The sequence below is a fragment of the Sturnus vulgaris genome, chromosome 2 (genome assembly GCF_052056855.1).
Source record: "Sturnus vulgaris isolate bStuVul1 chromosome 2, bStuVul1.hap1, whole genome shotgun sequence".
In the NCBI taxonomy this organism is placed as follows: domain Eukaryota; kingdom Metazoa; phylum Chordata; class Aves; order Passeriformes; family Sturnidae; genus Sturnus; species Sturnus vulgaris.
In genome coordinates this window covers 17,170,197-17,191,373 of record NC_142244.1, presented here as the reverse complement: position 1 = coordinate 17,191,373, position 21,177 = coordinate 17,170,197, and the positions used below count along the sequence as shown (strand labels likewise).

Here is a 21,177-nt window from a genome sequence, read left to right as displayed (position 1 = left end):
TAATTTTCATTACATTACTCTTTCCTCCTGATTGTTGCATGGGCAAGTCAGAAATAGTCCATTGCTCCTGCTGCTTCTGAAAAAATAACAATGTGAGAGCACGTACATGACAAGTACATCCTTAATTTAAAAGAAAAAGGAGAGGGGAAGGAAGAAGGAAAAAAACCTTTTTATTCAAAACTGTAACAATTTAATCAGAAGCATTGCATTTTATGTGCAAGAGGTGTGCAAATGTGGAGGGAATTCTTAACACTGGTATCTTTGGAAGAGAATGGACTGTCCATCAATGGGTATTAAAGCTAATTAACAGTTTTTGGGGGTTGGTTGCCTTTTTTTGTTCTTTTTGGTTTTTTTCAAGATATGTTTGCAGTAAAATATTTATCCTTTCAAAACTCCTTACTGCATCTTCAACTTTGGGAGTTTCAGAAAATTACAGCAATGCCTCTCACATACCCATTACCCCTGTTACTGAAATAAAAATCTAAAATTTGACTTCAGAGAAGAACCAGCCATCCTCCTACACATGACCAGCATTTTCTAGATTTCAAACTATGAAAATCACCCTACCAGAACTGTAATTCTGGCTTGCTTTCTGGCTGCCTTTGTTTTACATAATACTTAAAATTAATCATTTGTAGTAATAACAGCTGCAAAAATCAACAACAGGAGTTCTTTACAAAGAACACACACATCTAAATCTCTCTGACAATGGACAACCTGAAACACAAGACATTCTGAGGACCTTTTCTCATGATACATGACAAAACATTGCAAAAATGCATGGCTAAAAAAGAACATTGCACAGAGACAGTGAAGGCAGATAAAAAATGAAGTGCAGAGCTCAGAAGCAGAGCTGTAACAAGCAAGTGTAGTGTGAATTATCTAATTACCATTGTAACACATTTATACTGTGAAACAAAAGCTATTTCTTTTATAAATGTTACAGACATTAGTCAGCACAACCTGTTTCCTCCACCAAAACCCTGTGGCTGAAGAGAACTTCTGCTGAGGGATAATAGTGTGGATTCTGAAAGATCTTAACTGGAAAGTCCAGCAAAAGGACTTGAAAGTTATCAGCAGAACAACACCAGAATATAGTCAGAAACTGGCTGTGGCCACTAAACCATTGTAACACTCTGCTTCCTGTCCCGTACTCTTCACTTTTAGGATAGGTGAAGCTTAATTTTGCTGTTTGTCAGCTGAAGTCTTCAAGTAGCACTTGCACAGTGGTCATTTTAGGGGTGAAGGAAAATACAGATTAGCAGTAAGCAACTGCCCTAAGTTGTCCAAAGAAACCAGCCACAAAATATAGAGGAGTTTATAAAATGACCCCCAAACCCATGAATTTAATTCTCTGTAAGCAGATTCTATAAGACCTAGCAGAGGAAAAGCAAGAGAGTCCAACTTGACATTTAAAGCAGAACTATAAGTTCTGCAATGCTAAGGCCAGCTCTGCACTGAGAAATAAACTAAGTGATAGCACATGGAGATATGGCTGAGATAATTCAGTGCTGCTTATCATTTTTTACCGTTTTTAAAATACCTTGGAAGTAGTGCATTTATCAGAATGCTTTATGTGTTTTTCCTCAACAAATTCGTTCTACTCTGTCAGCCAGAAATACACAAATACACATATTCATACTCATGCCTTATTCCAGGTTTTTCCTGTGACTGAATTAATTTCCTGCCTGTATGTCTTTTGAAGCAGGAATAACTCCAAGAGTAACCTGTAGCATAACCACAACCTTATACAAAATTAAACCAGTAATAATGAATTTGAAGGGAAGATAAATTAAGCTAGTGATACTTAATTAATTCCAAAGAGTTAATGTATGTATACCGAACTTCAATAACCACCTCCCCCAAAAGGCAGGAAGGAGGGAGAAAATGTATGACCAGGTAGAAAAGTAAATTCCTACTTTATGCCTCACATAGCAAACAGTAAACTACTGTTTAGTTATGCTCAACTTTCTTTATTCAAAAACTTAGCACAGAAAGCAAACAGGCTGGTCAGGCATCATTTTGCAAGGGCAAATCCATGCTGACTCTTTCCAGTCCCCCACTTCTCCTTCATGTACCCAAAACCACATTCCAAGAGGGCTTGCTCCATAATTTTTCCAAGCAGTGCAATGGAACTGAGCAGCCCAGGCTTTCCTAGATCACCTTTTTGACAGATAGGTGCAGTATTTGCCTCCCATTGCTGCGGACTCCCTGTGCTCTCTGTGACCTTCCAAAGGTGAGAGAACAGCCTCAAAAAGGTGTCAGTGAACTTCCTCAGCATCCTGGGATGCAGCACATCTGGCTTGAGGGACTGCATGGGTCTGGAACTCCCACTGCTGCTGTTCTCCTCCCTGAACCCTTCCTGAGTACAGATTTGCTTTTCAAACAACACCCCAACAGCCCTGGCCAGTGTTCGTGGATCCTTTCTTTGTAGCCCACACCTGCTTCTCTCTCCCTTACACTACACTAGGACTAGAATTCAGCCACAAGATCCCTGTGAAGACAAGAATCTTCCCAATCAATGTCCCTGCATTCCTGGATTGCTCTTATACTTGGGAGTCCTTAAAGAACCGCCAACCTTAATGCTCCTTTATCCCACAGAGCTCGCTCCAGGGATTCCACCCCTCCTCACTTGCCACAGAACCACCAAGACCTGCTCTCACAGGATCTTGGCAAGTATTTCCAATATTACAGACACACAAAAGCTGGTGCTGCCGCAGCCCCCTTCAAGATTCAGTACAGTTCACAATTCACAGCTTGTCAGAAAGACAAGAGTTAATTACCTCACCATCCTTGTTGCTAGAGCAACTGCACTCCTTTTCTGTTTATTTGTATCAAATGTTCCAGGAAAGACACCGAGGCAGTGTTCCTGATGAAGTTCACAGTACAATGATCAAATCTCCAAGATTAATTCTGGATGCGTTGGAGCTACTACTGAATTTATTACAGCCCAACATAAGGGAATTTGTAACTTCTGCTGCACTTCACCTGCTCACTAGGGGCTGAAGGGAATTATATGAAGATGGCAGTTAGAGAAGTTTATGGGAACCTCTAAGACAGAACCACAGAAAAGTGAGAGAACAGAGATAATACAGGGTTAGATTAATAGAAGTGTTTGCCAATTTAATTTTACTAAATCATTGCAATAAAATTTATTGGCTGGCCACTCTAGGGTGACAGTAAGGAATGATACTCTGCAGAAGTCATCAAGAGGGCAGAAACTAGATAACCAACTTGTTTTTCTCCTGCTCCACCACAGTACATTTACTCTGCCAAAAGGAATGATGTTGTTAAAGCCTTTGCAGTCAGCTGCAGCTACTTCTATCTATCAACCAGGAAATAAACCCAGTTTCACATATATACTTGAGTCACTTCACTTTTGGGCAAAGTTAGAGATCCTTGCTAGCAGAAAGGGTTAGCACTTTTTAGTTCAACTAACAGATCCAATAGCACAGCCCCTCTATGATAATTATGCAGGTTTTAAAAAAACTTAGCAGGAAAAGAAAAATACAACTATTTTACAAGAAAATTGAGACAGGGTTTCCTAAAACAGGTTTTCATTCATCCCAAACAAGTACTTTTCCAGAAGAATCTGACCTTCAGCACACCACCACTTGACTGTGACAGCTCATGATCCAGAATCCCTGAGATGGCAGCAAGTTCCCTAGTGGGGAATGAGTCAGCACAGACCTCACTCTAGGCAGCTGGCACAGGACACACCCCATGGAATGAGTATCAGCTGCTGCTGTTTGATCCAGGGTCACAGCACTGCTTCCTCCAGCCTCACACCTAACAGATCCTCCACACAGACAATTCCCACCAATACTGCTTTGTTTCTATCTTTTAGGATTTGGACGAGTGACACATTGCTAAGGATGCTATAAAGATTTCTCTTACCTTAGACACAGCAAACACTCTCTGATAACATAACAGTTATAATGCAGATCCCAGAACTGGCATCAAGAGCCAAGAGATAGCATGGCTTCCCTTTCCACACATCACTCACTGTCCAGCTTCTTCCCTCACACTTGGGAGGTGATGAGGGAGAGCTGCTCTCCATGTGAGAGAGCAGCTGGAATGCAGATCTGCACCTGGGAACAAACACTGAGCCAGCTGAAGCTCTCAGGCTGGACACAAAGGAGAAGCCAACATGGGTGACATTCCAGGGATGTCTACTGCAGATGGCTCCACCAGAGGGAAGCTCTCAAGGCCTTCGTCAGACACAGTGAGGAGCCTGACACTCCTGACAGAAGTGTCTGAGGAGCCAAGGTGGTCTCTGCTGGATCTCACCCTTATGGACAAGAAATAACTGGGCAGGGATGTGAAGGCCAGAGGGCAAATTTAGCTTCAGTAACCATGAGATAATAGACTCTAGGATGGAAAGAGGGAGGAAAACAGCAAAAAGCAGCATCACAGCCCTGGACCTCAGGAGAGCAGTCCTTGGCCTTGTTCACAGACCTGCTTGGAAGACTCCTGTGGCATATGGTGCTGGAAAGAGATCCAGGCGAGCCCGGTGGTTTTTCAATTATCACCTCCTCCAACACAAATAGCAAAATAAGCGGACCAAGGAGCTCCTGACAAAAGCCACCCTTGAAAAGGAAACACACAGGGGACAGCAGCAGGGATAATGACTGGGGAGAAACACAGAGGTGCTGTGTGTGTGCAGGTACAAGGATAGGAAAAGCCAAAGCACACCCAAAGCTGCATCCAGGGAAGCACATGGAGGGCAAAAATGATTGCTGTGGGTGCAGCTGAGTGAGAATGGGCAACCGGTCATGAAGGACAAGGCTAAGGCCACCTTCACCTTGAGCTTTAATGGTAAGATCAGCCTTCCAAAGCAAAATTCAAATTAAAGATGTCAAAACCAGGTTTTGCTGTATCTACAATATATATGTGCGCCTCTGAGAGAATGCTGGAATTTCTGCCACATCCCTGCTTCCTGCAGTTTATTGGAAGGAGAAGGTGGACAAGCCAGCAATGCATAAGTAACAGTTAAATTAAAAGCAAGAGCAACTGCAGTGTTTACTCTATGCTAACATACTTTATTTTTCAGTATCAGTTACATGCTCTAAATAGAATGTAAAAGAAATGATTACAATGTACTGATATAGACTAGATCAGCAAAGCTGTCACTACTGGTATTGTTTTCGTGACTCTCAGACAAAACTGGCCAAAAACCTTTAGAGTAGCAATGCACAATTCAACCACTTCTACTATGATTTTAACAAGAGCAAAAACACCTAACAACTTTGCCATGTGTGTGTTAAACCAGGATGGCTTTTACCCATTGCTGTCAGGGGAGAGTCAGGTGCTCTAACAGGAGGGCAGAAAGTCAGGTCTGATAGAACCTTTACAAAAACAGCTCTTTAGCCAGTTCAAGACATCTGCTACCAAACACCCACATGCAGAGTGCTGTCACCATTACATTTTATCCTGTGGAAGGGACAGGTTTAGAGCTCCCAGGCTGCACCACTCAAACTCTGCTCAAGAGCCATTCTGCCCTGTCTTGGTTTTGTGTCTCCTTGAGAATTTTGTCCTGATTTTGACAGAGTTTGTGCCTTACCACTACTGCTCCTTGCACTTAGGAAGTGGGCTAAGGTTGCAATCCCTCATCTTTACTTAAAGGAGAGAAGCATTACATTATTGTGCTTGTTTTTCAGAATTTATTTTTCCAGAAATCAACCAGAGTCACAAATCGCAGAACAGCCAGGGAAGCTTCAAAATGAAAGAATTTTCTATCATCCTTCAACAGCTGTTAGGGTTCCCCCTCAATAAATGAAGAATAACAGTATGAAGTGGGCTACTTTTAAGTTAGTGTACTCATTCTAATGGCACAGATCTTATGATTTTCACTACAAAAAACCCCCTCTAGAGTTGTTGGTTATTACAGTAATACAGTTACTGCCCCAGTTAACAGCCCACTGCCTACAGCATATAATTAGATCTTCTACATCTTATGTGCTATTTTAATTTACAGGTGATAAGGTAGAGATATGCCATGGAATCCTAATGGCATTTTCCCACTTCTGCTCACATTCTTTATCTCAGTCTTGATATGCAATATATTAAGCTTAGTTAAAAATGTTCTTTGGTTTATGTACTTAACACCGAGTAACTATTTTAACAATATTTTTAATGAATTCTCTGCTATATAAGAACTGAAACAAACTTTTATTGCAGCAGTGAACTCTGAAAATACTTGAAAAACAATAGTTCTGTACATTATGAAGTATCAATGCAGCAATAGCTGTCAGTTAAAGATCTTGGACCACTCTATACAAATGCAGAAAAGCTTTTAGCACTATCAAGATAGACACTCTCAGTCTGTTAAACATTCCCGGGCAGGGCTTCATTGGTAAATTTCAGCCTCAGAGCTTCTTTGTCCTTTATATGGTGAAAATTAGCACGTAGAATAGCAGCCTCCAAAGAAAGGAAATAGAGAATCGATTGAGGAAATGCAGTGATAAAGGTGAACAGTTAGGCAAGAAGAGAAATGCTTCAGTGATCCTAAAATACTGGAAGAAAGGGTTCAACTGGCCTTACAGCAACTGTAAGAGGTATCCAACTAAACCAGCACTTGGCCCTTTCTGACACACTGACCAGCACGCTCAATAAACCTCTTATTTTGGCTGCATTTTGGGTTTTGCTTGCATTTACTTTGTTGGTTTTTTTCCCCTTATTCAAGGGAATGAACCACTTCATCTTGAGTTTCAGTACCTACAAAAAACAAAATCTTCACACAGTTAGTTGCTATGGAAATAGTATTTCAAAACTGGACATCTGTTGGTACAAAATCGAGGAACAACTTAACAAAATAAGCTCTTATTTCTCAGAATCACTTGCTTAGGAGACACATGGACTAAGCACAAGGCTCAGACAACTTTTTAGGATTAGTCCAAGCAATACCTCCATAAAAAGGAACATTTAACTTCCCTAGAAAATGTCAGACAGTGTCCTACTTTTCTGTTTGTCTGTTTGTATTACAGCAAACCTTTGGGAAACTTTTTAAATTTATTCTCCTAGGAAATTCCCTTCACATCCTCAATGCCTTCCCCCCTGCATCAGTTTTTGAAGCAAGATTGTAACACACTCAAATTCCATCTTCCACATGCACGAGATGGCAATGTTATTGAAGAAGAAATAAAGCAAAAAGTTTAAGTTGTTTAGTGACAATGGTCAATACAGAAGTCTTCTAATTCAATTATATTGAGTAATCAATCTTGAATTTGCATTCCATTCATTAAGAAATACAACTAGCACAGCATGCAGTTTTAAAGATGTGACTGTCAGGTCTCTTCAAGGTAAGTCTTCCTGTAGATATTGAACAAGATTTTTTATCTTCTTTAAATCCAGTCAATAGTTTTATCATTCTGACAAGAACTCCAACTGTCAAGATTTGCACAGAACATGAAAAACTGCAGTCTGGAGAAACTACTAGTTATCTCAGGGAAACAGAGAAAATTAGAATTTACAGCTGTCCTGGATGTGAAAGAGATTTTCAATGACTGAAAGACTTGGATAGACCAGTTGCACTTCTCAGCAATCGAATAACTCCTCTTCCTTGGACAACACTTGTTCCATAAGGCAAGGTCTTCACACCACATGGAGAACCACCTATTAAATTAAATACAGTTTGCACATCAAATCAGCCTTTAAAGCTTGCATAAATGGAATTGTTCTTCATATGCTGTGGAGCTGAACCTATTCAACAGCTCTGATACAAAAAGTCAGGCAGGTCGTGTCCACCATAAACACCAAGACCATAAGATCACAATTTCCAGGTGGAACAGAGTTTAATTCAGCATGAATCTTATATGCAAGAAATCAAGCTGCAAACTCAGAATTATTACAGTTATTTATTCTGCAAACCTGATTCTGTTCCTCTAAAGGTTAGCTATGAAAATGCCCAGATGAAGCTCAGAGGCCTTCTAAGTAAACACAAATCTTTTCTGCAAAAAGAGACTTTAAAAGACAAGTCTTTTAACCGAGTTGTGATAGAACATTTGCAACAAGGACCAGCTCAGTCTGTACATACAATGATTTGAGAGCATGGAGAGTATTTTAAACATGGCCTTGTCTCAAAGCACCTGGGCATGGGAATGGCTTCATGTAACAGAAAAGCATAAACTGGAGACAAACATTACTAAGAAAAACAGAATTTTGAGAGATGTTTTCAACCTAGTAAGAAAAGGCCAGTTCTTCATGCTTGAATCTTCAGAAATTCAGTGACAGCCAGACACAAGAATAAGCACAGCTCACAGAGAGCTGTGCACCACTAACAGGCAACATCTAAGCCCAGAAATTTTAAATTTAATCCAGTTGTTGCTTTTTCAAGATCTCTTTCTGCTTAAAAAAAAGTGAAAGTTTCAAACTCACTATTAGAAGGGAAAAACTCTTGATCTTGTCTGGGAGAACCTAAAGGTTTGTCACATCCAGAACTCTCTGGTTTCATTTTCTGTATGGAAAAATAAATATTCAAAATAAGGTACATGTATCTGCTAACAGGAAATACATACCACTATCCATCAAACCTATGAATCATGGACAAAACCCTGCAAGTTCATCAGTCTGCCCAACATATGTCACAGAAGACAGCATCCAAAGACAAAACAGCTCACCTGAAATTGGCAACTGGAAATAAATCAGAGTATCAATGGAAAGAATCTGACCTGGATATGTCCAGCATCCAGTTTCACAATCCTGGTATTTGTGCTTTGATGACAACCAGAGTCTTGCAGAGGGAGGTGAGCTGCTGTTAGTGGGACTCCATACACACTAGCAAAGGATTTACTGATGCAGTAACTTGACCAACGAAAAAGGAAAACAAGAAAAGTTTGGCTAAGAGGGCTGGAATGCTGATGTGTGGAAGCACAGCATTTTATGTTCTTCAACTGGCAAACAAAAGCAGCCAAAGCCTGAGATGCACAGAACAGATACCAGAGGGCAGAAGGACTTCATGGCAGCATCCCTGCATCCTTCCAAGACACCAGTCTGTTGTACAACTACACATGAAATACACAGACTGCATCCCCACATTATCAAAAGCAGCACTCAGAAGTATGAAAAGCAACTTTTTTTGGGGGGGGACATAGCAGTCCACAATGAGTTTTTTGAATGAAAGACTATTTATTATTGTCTATGTGCTACTGCTGCTGTCAACAGAGATCATAAATGGCATTTCCTCGTTTCCCAACTATTTACTTTTCCTTTCTTCCCACCAAAAAGATTACAGAACCTTATGTATCTACATTATATGTCAGGCAGTATAGAAGTTTCCAAAATAGAGATATGCCAGAGAATGCCTCTGAAGTCAAACAGTGAACTGTAATGTAATTAACACTTTTCTCACCATTGCAGTGCTAACAAAACAAAAACCATCATGATGGAGAAAACTCCTCAGCAATACTCACCCCATTTTCTTACAGGATGCCAGAGCACAGCAGATTATATCATTCTCCTCATGCCACTTGCACCTACACAATATTAAGTTTTAGGTTTATTTCAGAAGCACCTACATTGTTAATCAACAAGAACAGTTGGTCTGGCCACATGAACAGGAACAAATATTAAAAATGGTGTATTTTTGTTGCAGTGACCACATAGTGCCTTTAAAATTCCAGAGTTCAATAGCTTTGCCCTAAGTAGTTTATGCAGAGTTTAAAGGTCTGCTTATCAGGCAATCTGCTTCATGCAGAGATGGGGGGCAAGGAGAAATGAGAACCCTAAGAGACAAATGGAATTTAAACCATTTGAACCATTTCAAGTTTCCCATTAATGTGAAATAGCTCCTCACAGCATAAACACCCTCACTTTCCTCTCCAAACATATGTTTTGAAGTACATTCTTTCATTCTCCTTAAGGTCTCCCTCTAGGGTGAGGACACTCATGGAAGCAGAAAACTGACTATAAAAAGACAAAGTGACAATGATGAACCCAATGGATCTTAAAATCCATATTCCAAGTACACTGCCAAGAATAACTTACATGGTTTTTTAAAACCTACTGAAATTTAAGATCGAATTATTGGTTCTTTTCTTAAATTAGTAGCAGAGGAAGCATTGGAGTCTATTTCTAAATTAACTGCATAAACACCCAATATGCTCCTGCAACACTGCAAGCAAATAGCACTTTTTGTACCAACACAGAAGAATCTGGAAGCAGGCACATTTACACAAAGAACCACCCAACACACCTGGTATTACTGGAGAAATCCCACAGACAGACATCCAGTTTTCTATACACCCAGATCTTGGATGGCTCCTTTTGGTATTTCTTCTGGTATAGTTTCATTATCAGGTCTTCTATAGCAAAAAGCTCCCAGTGGCTCTCAATGCCTACAGTTCAGTGAAAATCCAGGCCAGGAGAACAGGAGTCACTGAATATCCTGCTCAGCTCATTGCTCAGTCAGTCCCTGTTTCACTGCCCAGCCTCTTATCACCGCATCAAAGTTCAAAGATATTCCACCAGTGGTTTTAATAAAACCTCTCTTCCTAGAAAGTGGTGGGAGAAAGGAAGAGGAAGGAGCATGCAAAGCAGTTTTAGCTGTCAGCACCAGCTTTTATGAAAACTTTGAGACACACTTTTCAGACAAATACAGCTGTCCCTGATTACACAGCCCTTATTTCTGGGGGCAGGAGGGGAAAAGGATGGACAAAAATGACCCATTTCCTACCTGTTATGCTGGCCATTCGACCAAGACACCAGTTAATTCGGAATCTGTCATTAGACTGGAGGGAAAAAAGACTTCTGTCATCTCAAAGGAGTACAGTATAAAATTCTGACACTTCCATGACTTCTGACGAGGTCTGAAAATGTCACCTCCAAACCAAAATTGTTTGTGGCACTGAATGCAATCTCCCTGATAATTATCTTGAAGAGGAACCAAATTTCATGCATAATTCTTCAGAGCCCTCTGTTTATGGATGGAGCCCAAGATCTTGTCCCTCCCTACTTTTTGAAGATTAGGATGAGGTTTGAATTGAATTGAAACATAACACACCTGTTATGAAACTTAAACACCTCTAACATTTTATTCTGTTCACTGGAAAATGAAACTTGAGCAAAAATTTAAGACACGTGCTGTTCTCATGGGGAAAAGAGTCACAAAAACGTAAAAATATCCTTTCAAAAAAGCAGGATTTATGACTATTATTGAGCACATCCAATTTAAGTCAAATCTTAGGAGCCCTTAACCAAAGTCATAACAATGTCAGAGAACAATAGACCCTGCTCATCAGTAGATTAGAGCCAGAAGTGCAGACTGAAAATAAGAAGGCAGAAAATTAGGTCTCTGCTTTATAAAGAGGTTGGCTTCTAGAGGCCATTTCTTTCTGCATGGAACTGGGACACTTTGGAAAAAGTGTCTCTCCCTACTTATATGCACACTGATAGGTTTTAGAGTGAAGTATCTCCTTAGCCATCCAATGGGAGTAAAAGCAGAAGCTGAGACTTAGAGCTTTGACCTTGACCATACCCTGCAGAAGAAGCGAGGCTGAGCACCTCTGGCTGGCTGGGCAAACTCAAGGAGTTCCTGTAGGACAACTGCATAACAAGAACGAGGAAGGTGAAATCCAGATATAGGGATCTTATGTGTTTCATCACCTAATGGAGGGGGGAAGGGGCACAGGAAGAAAAAAAAAACCAAACAAAAAAAACAACAAAAAACCACAAAGTTGAGAAGTCCAGTTTCCTTAAGAGATCCACAAACACACACACTCCTCCCTCTCCACAGACAGGGCCTGTGTTTAAGCTACCAAACCCTTGCTTTTGTCAGCAGCTCTGGGCTGTGAGCAAACACTCACACTCCTGTCCCTTTTAAAAGGCCATTATCCAAGTATTAGATGTAGGAAAACAGGGCCAAGTTTGTTCCCTCTGTACACAAGGAGAGGAAATGTCCTAATAGAAACAAACTGGAGACTATAAACATTTACCGAGAGTCACAAAGGAAACAGGCAGGCCAAGCCAGACACAACAATGGTGTAGATACTTTTGTTAATATATGCCAAGCTGCTAAATATAACTTTTAAATATAAAGCAGTATCTTTGAGTTACCCTGTTGTTAATTAGCACTTCATGCTGAAGATACACACTATCAAGACTTAGAAAACATTTAGCTAGAGGTCAGGTAAGCTGAGTCTAAAACTGCACACCTCTGCACACCGTTCTTTTTCTCCATTAATACTCACCAGCAGCCTGGCAGTGGTACCGAAAACCACGTGGTGGTACTTCTGCAAAAAAAGAGGAGAAAGTACAATCATCATCCAACACCACCAAGGAGAGATCCTTAACTCTCAACTATACATCTCAGCTTCACATGCAGAAAAGAACAGCTTCACCTTCCCTTGTGGCCCTGTAAAAGTACCACAAGTACTTTTGGAAAAGTTATTTTCAGTTGGATGCATTTTAAAAGAAGGGCATTGTAGAGTGTGTTTAGGTCCAATTGAGAGAAACATTCATTGACATGGAATATAAAGCACAAACATGTGCAGGTCCTCCTGGATTTAGTCTACACTCTTTGGAATTACATGAAGTTCTGACACTAATTCTCTTCAGAAACAAGCCCAGCACCGTTCTGATACGTTAAGAAGTCTGACCATCTATAATCAAAGAAATAAACTTGTCTTAACACCAGTAGTCTAGCCTGGGCAGCAGTGATTCCAGAAAGCCTCCCTCTCACCCCAGTACCTCTCTGACTTTCTTGGAGCTCACCTGGATCTATGAAGTGGTGGAAATCAGCCACGATGCCATCTTGGAGGGAGTATCTGACACACCCAATCTCACAGGGAAGGAAGCGCTGCTCGCACTGGGGTGGCAGCTTCCCATAGCTGTAAATGTCCAGAAAGTAGAAGATGTCTGCAACCATAGCTGAAAGAAAAAGCACAAAACGACCGTCAGACAAGCCACCAGAGGTTACAGAAGCCATGCTGGTCTCACCTCATCCAGGGAAAGCTCTGGTGAACTTTCTCCTATGACTGGGTGAAGAAGGGTAACAACCAAGCAAAACACACAGCTCTTCCTCTGTATCCAAGATGACAAGGTAACAACACTTCTGCAGAATTCAGGCACATTGGTAGTGCTGATACACCTTCCAGAGATCCTACTGTATGTAGACATGGGGCAAAAAACCAAATAAATACAAGCATCTATAAAAAAGAAAAGCCAACCTCCAAACCCACAAGGTGTTAAGAGGTCTGCAATCCAACAGGAACTATTATTCTTTTTAAGGATAGTCTCTTTGCCCTTTCAGAAAATAAGGTTAGGGAAAAAAACAAATCAGTAGTCGCAAAACAGTCTCACAAGCTAAATTTGGCAGCTTACAGCACTTAAATGAGTTGGTAGCAATCCTATGGGGCAAGAAGGTGAGAAGTCTGCTACTAAAAGGATTGCTTCTCCTCCACCAAATGAGCTCCCAAAGAAAGCAGCAAGAATACCCAATACAAATGTTAAGAAATGGATTTTTCACTTACTAATTAAAAAGTATCCAAGTATGACAAATATTTTACAATACACCTTAATCCTTCTCTTCATGACTGTCACAATGTCCTTAGTGAAATTTAACATTGCTATTTAATCCTTACTCTAAACTTCTGCCCCTCATCAAAAAAATCCTACTTGCTCTACTAGAGGTGTGTAACTGCCTTGACACATAAAAAATTCTGAATGCCAGACTTTAGAACATTTAACACCAGCTGCCCTGAGCCTGAAAGGTCATACTCCCTTATGTGGGTCTTAAACTGATGTGGGTCTGAAACTGTATGAGCTGAGGGGTCATAGGAAAGACACCTCTCCTACCTTATGAAAAAATGGATATAGCTCCAAGGAACCATACAGAACTTTAACTGAGAAATATTAAGAGCAGCACCATGAAATGTATCTCAATTATCCTTTATCATTATGCCTCTCATTCAGCTGAAAGATCAATTGTGTCAACTCAAGCCAGCATGATCAGCCCAATCAAATCTGCATCACAATGACAGGGGAGCATGACCCCTGGCACAGAGGGCACTAATAAGCATTTCACTTTTTATGGAGCTACTGTTCTTGCTCCCCCATAACCATGACAACATGGAAACAGTTCAAGAGACTTGAGGTAAAAAGCTGGAGCTGTGACTTAACCACACAGCAGATACAGTTAATATGAACTGGCTTCTTGACTTACCTTGTAAGTAACACCTTTCATCATTTTTCAGAATAACATAATAGTCATTGGGTAGAAGATCACAAATGTGCTCACTACCCAACTTGAATTAGAACAACCATTTGAAGACAGGATACAGGCTAGAAAGGTTCAGTTTTCCAGAGTTCTTTCAATAAGGAAGCAAGTCAGGATATTATAAGGACACTGACAAAGTGCATATTCCCTTTTTCCTTCTCCCAATAAGGTCAGTTTTATTTATTACTTCTATCATACAAATTTTGAACTTTGATATCTAACAATTCTTAACTCTTTGAAATCAGTACAAGTATTCTTTTATGCTGAACTTGGATTAGGACTTGTCAAATCATAAATGCAGGACTTGAAAAATTACCTTTTCCTTAAGAACCTTGAAAAAACTATTAGGAAACTGTTAGTGGCTATACTCCCATTGAGCTAAAAAACAGAGGATAGAATTCTTGGAGGTTGGGAGTGGAACAGTATTTTCCCTGGTATACTTCTACCTTTTACAGCAGCAGCCCAGTAGTGTAAAACATCTGGCACACATGGCTTTTAGCAAAATGTGAACAGTCTTTGTACAGGTACCACTGAGAAGATCCTCAAAGGGCAAGCTCTCATCTACCAGGATCACCTGCTTTAAAAATCACCATACCCTGATCATTCCTCCAAGACAGAGCAGAGGCATCTGGCAGAGGAGTAACACTGGGCACCTTTGTGGTCAGAGGAGCAGGAACTGCATCAGGCACATTAAAAGTCTGGAAAAGATGAGAAAGATAAAAAAACCCCAACAAACAAACAAACAACAGCAAAAGTCTTTTTGCTCCAAATAAAGTCATTCAGCTCCTTTTATCAAAGGAAAATGCAATATCCACTAAGAGCTGTGGTTAGCTGGAAAAGTTTTCTATATAAAAATGCCTGTATACTTGCAGGTCAGGAAGGCAAGATTTCTCTCCAGTACCTTTGTCAACCCATTACAATTTTAAAGAACTACAGCTAAATTTACAAAATGTAATACAAAAGAAAAGAAGGTTCAACCACTTGTCAGAGGCAAGGAACTCTTCAAACTAGAATTTAAAACTTTTCTCCATAAGTTTTATGAAAAAAGCACCTGGCACATGTGTTAGTTGTCGTTGACTAGGAAACAAGTTCATGAAAAGCTGATAAAGCCTTAAGGAAGTAATTGCATAGCTCTGAAAATCCATTAATGAACAATAAGCTTTAAAAAGGATGGGAAAAGAAACCTGGCAGCCTTACAGAATCTGATCATTCAAACCCGAATTGGGAATAACATCCACACCCAGGTACACTGACTGAGGATAACCATCTTAGCCACAGTTAATTGGTTATCAGTTTGAAGTATTTAAAGTAACATGAGGAATTATTCTCATCTAAGTAAGCTCTGGCCACCTCCAAAAGAGAAATATGAGCTTTCACTACACAAAGTGACCTTGGCTGTCTGTGTACAGGGCTGGGATTAGTAAAATAAGAGCACATAATCTCATACATTCATATTTGCCTATTTCCACTGACACAGTAAGGATGGTGATCTTTATTCTGGTAAAGCAATTATTCCTCTCCATGATTACAATCTTCTAAAATGCTAACTTGTGGAAGGAAACACAGAAGTCTCCATTTGTGCCATTTCACTTAGTTCTCTTTGACACATAAAAATGGAGTCTCATTAATTACACATGCTCAGCCTGCTAAATAACACAATGATGTTTAAACATTTTAAATAGCTTTTTCCCAGGCAGGCAGGCCCCCAAAATCAAAAAGCATTGCCTAACACCTCCCTTCTAGTCTAGACTGACTAATTTAGCTAATCCATTTTTACTAGCACTCCAAACTACGATCATCCTGTCATTCCCTCTATCACCACGTAAGTGTTTTGGTGTCCTGGAATTTATCCTCACCATTAATTCATAGTTCACAGTCATTAAAAAGTAAATGCAGTATTATCCATTTACTCAGTCAGTAAATGTGACTTTCTTTCCTTGGACACACAAGTGTTTACCCTACCAAAGAATACTGAACTGAAATAAACGGACACCTCACATAATTCAAACTCTTAAGTAACTCTGCTTCAGGGAAGTACTAGGAGAGGAAAAGCGACACAAACAAACAAACGAACAGGACAAACACCTTTTCAAGGCAATAAATAGCAGAAATTATCTGTTTAGCACCATTTCCAACCACAACCATACACACTTCACTGTCTACTTCTACACTGTTCTCCACAACAGTGTTACCACTCTCTCCCATATCCAACCAACCTGAAAATAATGGCAGGGTGTAATTATTCCATTTGTGCATAGACCACAACATTTTATTGACCTGGTTCACCACACAGCTCAAGAACAACGAATCAGCTGCTTCTAGGATGTCCTTTCAGGCCAGGAAACAAGAACTGCCTAAACCAACGATACCCACAAAGCAAAAGCAACATGAATCTATGACAAGAAGTAACACCAATATACAGTATAATTAAAAAAAAATTAAGACAGGCACTGCAAAATACTGTTAAAGCTAGGGTGTTAGAGAACTACATTTTACTTGGTAAAAGAACCGAAAGGAACAAGTGATGATTTAAAGAGGTATTGAGTATTTTCATCCTCGATTCAAACCAGAACAATCACCTCCAAAACCCACATGATGGCATGTACTAATACTGCAGCCATAACCTCCAGAGTTGGCTGGAGGATGTGGAGAGCAGGTGAAACTTCCATAGCATCCTATGGAATTGACCACACAGAGCTCAGTATCATTCACTCCTCCTTCTTATTGAGGGCATTCCATTCTCAGCATTTACCTGCTTCACTGTCTCCTGAGAGCGCTTCTTGCTATTCCATTTACGAGCCTTCTCTGCATACACTGTCTTCTCTTCCTCTGTCAGGGACTTGAAGGAAAAATCACCTGTTATAAAAAGGTTTCTACCACTTCGTTCTAGCAGTGCCACAAACCAACAAACTCCATGTGTAAGAAATCATTGCTGCACTTCCAAAGGGCATTATCGATGGCTGCCAAGCCTGACTCAAACACTCCCAGTCGCTTTTTTGGTAACAACGCCATGAGCCTTGAATACAAACACCGCAAGGCGAAGGTGGAATACCTCCGGATGAGGGCAAGCCACAAATAAGAAACCTCCTGGAACTATTCCTGCCAGCCAGGGATGCCACCACCCCACACACGGCACACGAACCGCAGCTGAGGGGAGGACGGCACGGCCACCTGAAGCCACACAGGGCAGCCATGTGAGATGGCGCCGAGCCGCCTGCCAGCCCACCCTCAGGAAAGGCCCCGCCGCCATCCCGCCCTCACCTGCCATGCCTGGGAGCAGTAGGGGACGGCGTCCGCCATGTGGGCCACGGGCAGCCCGCGCCGCTCCAGCTCGGGCAGCTGGTCGTGCACGAAGCACGAAAAGGCGCTGCGGCAGCCGCCGCGCACAGCCATGGCGTCGCCCAAGGGCGCTGCCCACACGCGGCAGCAGCGCGGCCCCTCATGAGGGGCGGGCGGGGCGGCGGCCGCGCAGTCCTGCGGTGAGGGCGGCGCCGCCATGACAGCGCCGCCATGACGGCGCCTCGCCGGCCCGCGGGGCGCAGTGAGGGTGTACTGTCCGCCCGTGTTCGAGCTTTACCTGCTCCTCATCAGCCCTAAAGGAGACTTTATGTGGGACCGACAGCGGCCAACAGGCTCCATAGAACGTTCGGGAGTTGGAATGAACCGTGAAGATGATGTACATCCAGGGACGCCTTCCAGCAGAGCAGGTTGCTCAGAGCTCCGTCCAGCCTGGCCTTGAACGCTTTGCAGGGATGGGCAACTTCCTTTGGCAGCCTGTTCCTGTGCTTCACCATCCTCACACTAGAAAATTCCTTCTAATATCCAACCTAAGTTTCCTGTCTTTTATAAAATAGACTGAGATATTATATGTCAGTAGAAGCAGATAAGTGGTTTGCACTCCTTAGTTGAGGACATCCTGTAGTGAACAAGCTCTGTGGGTGAAGTAAATCCAGGTGTTGATGTATATATATATAATATGTATATATTGCCAATCTGGCAAAAGGCTTAAGGCACATGCATCCTGTAGAATCCTAAAATCATCAGGGTTGGAAGAGACCTCTAGGATGATCCATCACTATTGCTTTAAACCCTAAACCACGAAACCACATTATCCAGTGTCACATCCAGATGCCTCCTGAGCATATCTGGATATAGGTGAACTACCTTCATTGTAATATTAAAAATCACACCTCCAGGTTAAAAAGATCCCTGTCTAGGTGAAGATCTTCCCCTGAATATGCAAAGGAGACAGGTGGGATTATGTAATTGTATTGTAATTATTACCAATCATACTTGGGACATACTAACACATTTTTGTGTGTAAGTAATGGCATGGAAAGCCCAGTGGGCTGTGCTTGATTTTTGAAATACCACCAAGCACCCAAGCTTGTGCAACTCCAAAATAAGTAAATAATCAATGTCTCTTTCAAGTGTGTAATTATTGGCTGAATCTGAATCTGAATTTTGTGGACAACAACCTCACAGCAGGTCCTGATGAGAGTGTGGCATGGCAGCTTTTCTTAATTTATTATATTTTTAGTGTTCTTTGGGTGCTGAAGGATAAGAAATACCCCATGGGAGCAGGAGCTTGCACCAGGTTCAGGAAGGAGAAGGGGAAAAAGTAGAGACCAACTTTAGGTGAAAACCCTGGGTTTAGTTTTGAGATATATGGCAGGAAAGTGGAGGAGGTGAGTGAGCATGTGTGTGCTTGGAAGGGCAAACTTATTAAAGGTTATTTTATTTATTAAAGGTTATTTGGGATCTCATGTTGCACAAAACTGAGGCTGCTGTTCAGACTCTCTTTGTGGTTTTGGGTTGTTTTTTGTGGCTGTTGGGGTTTTTCCCTTTCATCTGTCTCATTGACATAACTGACACTTCACTGAAAGTGCATAGGGAACCACAGTTCAGATGAAATAAAAGCTGGAAATAATCTGACCTGCATCATCTTGATAAGTGGCACAGAGTTGCTTCCTGCCTTAAGCTTATTGATCTCTCTCAAAAATCAAATGATCTTCACTGGCCATAGTAAAAATAAATAAATAAAGAGAAGCTAGCAGGGCAGTAATCACAGCAGGTCAATAATCACAATTGGCTTTAAAACAAAGTTTAATCAGTTTGCAGAAATCTGGTTGCCTGGAACAGAGGACACTACATTTGACATGAGACAGGGTTACTGAAGGGGCAATACTGGCATAGGCCCTGATTAACTTCTGGCCTGGGTTTCCTTGGTCAGGGCATGTGATGTCTCCCACATTCCTCACTGTTCCCCTGTCTTTTGGGGAATTCCCTCAGCATCCCTCTCTTCTCATGCAGCCATCTTCAGTGGAGTTATCCTGACAGTCTCCATGAAAATAAATGGTGTAGCACTGACATGGAAGATTCTTTGCAATTCTCCAGCCCAGAATCCTCTTGAATTTACTGTAAACTTAGACATGAGGATAAAACCAGCGATGAGACACACCCATGCATTTCCAAATAATTGGAAAAACCTGCCTCTTTACCCCAATCTAGTGCTTTTTTTCATCTTTGGCTAAGTCTGCACAGCTCCAAAGGAGGTAGCTGTTGTTCAGGCTTAAATCTTTGACTTAGCTGATTAAGTTTGTCAGTGCTGGAACTGCTATCAGGTAAGGTCAGACCAGATAGCTCTTGCTCTTGCATCTCCCTGGTGGCTGGTTTCTCTGAGGGTTAAAAAATGCTGGCTCATTCTGGAGGCAGTTCTGTCTTGCTCAAATCTTGTGAAACAGTTTGGTTTGTGTTCTACTTTTGAAATTTGTGTTAAACATACAGGAGGAGTCAATCACATTGTTAAAAATGTAGAAAATCATGACACAGCCTCAGTGAGAACAGGTAAGCATTTCAAAAGTCACTTTTACTGCTGTGGAAAATAATTTATATTCCAGTCTAGTTCCAGATACATTAATGCTTAAGTCTCTAAGGAAAGACTGCAAGAAATGACTTGTATCTTGTAAATATAAACATCTGCACAGAGCCTGGTTCTTTCAGGCAGAAAGGCAAGTGTTTACTGTTACATTACTGTAAGAGCTGTTGCTAGGAGTGCATCTGTGCACTTGTGTTTTATTTTTCTTCACATCATATTCTTTTCTCTCGTGTGCAGCTTTGGGACCCACCCTTCAGCAGCCCTTCCTTTCAAAGAAATTCAGATAATGTGTGCATCAACTGTTTGAAAAACACAAGGCTCCAGTGATAGCTCTCCTAGGGCTAAGAGGTGTGGTTGGAAAATAAAATTTATGAGCAGTAGAGAGAGAAAGGATTTTCCTGTGTGGGGTGGGGGTCAGATTAAACAAACAGGGAACAGATCATCTTCAGAGCATCATACCATCAGTATTCTTCCCCAGAGCCCTGAGGAGAGCTCACTGCCTCTGAAGAAACTCATGTTTTAAATCTTCATTTGTCTGCTGTTTAACTTAGCAGGCAAAGGACTTTTCTGGACCATTTACAGTGATTTGAAAATAACATTTGTACCACTGGAGCCCTTCCAGCAGATAGCAACAAGTGTTGTGTCAGTGTTTTATATTACTTGTTGAGTTTTGTTGTTTTGTTTTTTTTTTTTCATTTAAATGCCAACACTTTAAGTCCTCTGTACCTGGCTTTGGAAACACTTCTCCAGAATTTACAAAATCAGTATAAATGGTCCAAAGAACACCTCTGCCAGCCTGTGCTTTTCCATCAATGCATGGAGTTTGCCAGTATCTTAAAATAGGGTGTATGTACCCTGGTACTATAAGGACAGCAAAACTATCTGGAGCTTTGCTGCCAGTAATGTATTTTCATTCATTCATTTCATTCAAGGCTATAATCTTTCCTTGCAGTTTTTTGGTAAGAAATAATGGGCATAAAGAAAGAAAGTGATTTTAAAAAATATGACAGTAGCAGTGACTACCTCTGCTGTTCCCCTTGATTACCTGCTGGTCTGAGTCTGCAGCACTCCCCCACAAAGGGAAATA

The 21,177-nt window shown here is 41.1% G+C and overlaps 1 protein-coding gene across 1 annotated transcript; it reads right to left on the bottom strand.

Annotated features, from left to right (window-relative positions):
- Nucleotides 1–5,653: 5,653 nt before the first annotated feature.
- On the bottom strand, nt 5,654–17,623 carry MAEL (maelstrom spermatogenic transposon silencer). The gene is made up of 12 exons (XM_014882787.2): nt 17,474–17,623; nt 16,965–17,051; nt 14,808–14,910; nt 12,709–12,864; nt 12,186–12,227; nt 11,474–11,601; nt 10,673–10,727; nt 10,193–10,334; nt 9,411–9,473; nt 8,670–8,802; nt 8,377–8,455; nt 5,654–7,614 (listed from the first exon to the last, which is right to left on the bottom strand). The coding sequence occupies exons 1-12, from the start codon at nt 17,603–17,605 to the stop codon at nt 7,499–7,501; spliced, it is 1,236 nt and encodes a 411-aa protein (XP_014738273.2). The 5' UTR covers nt 17,606–17,623; the 3' UTR covers nt 5,654–7,498.
- Between the last annotated feature and the right edge of the window lie 3,554 nt (nt 17,624–21,177).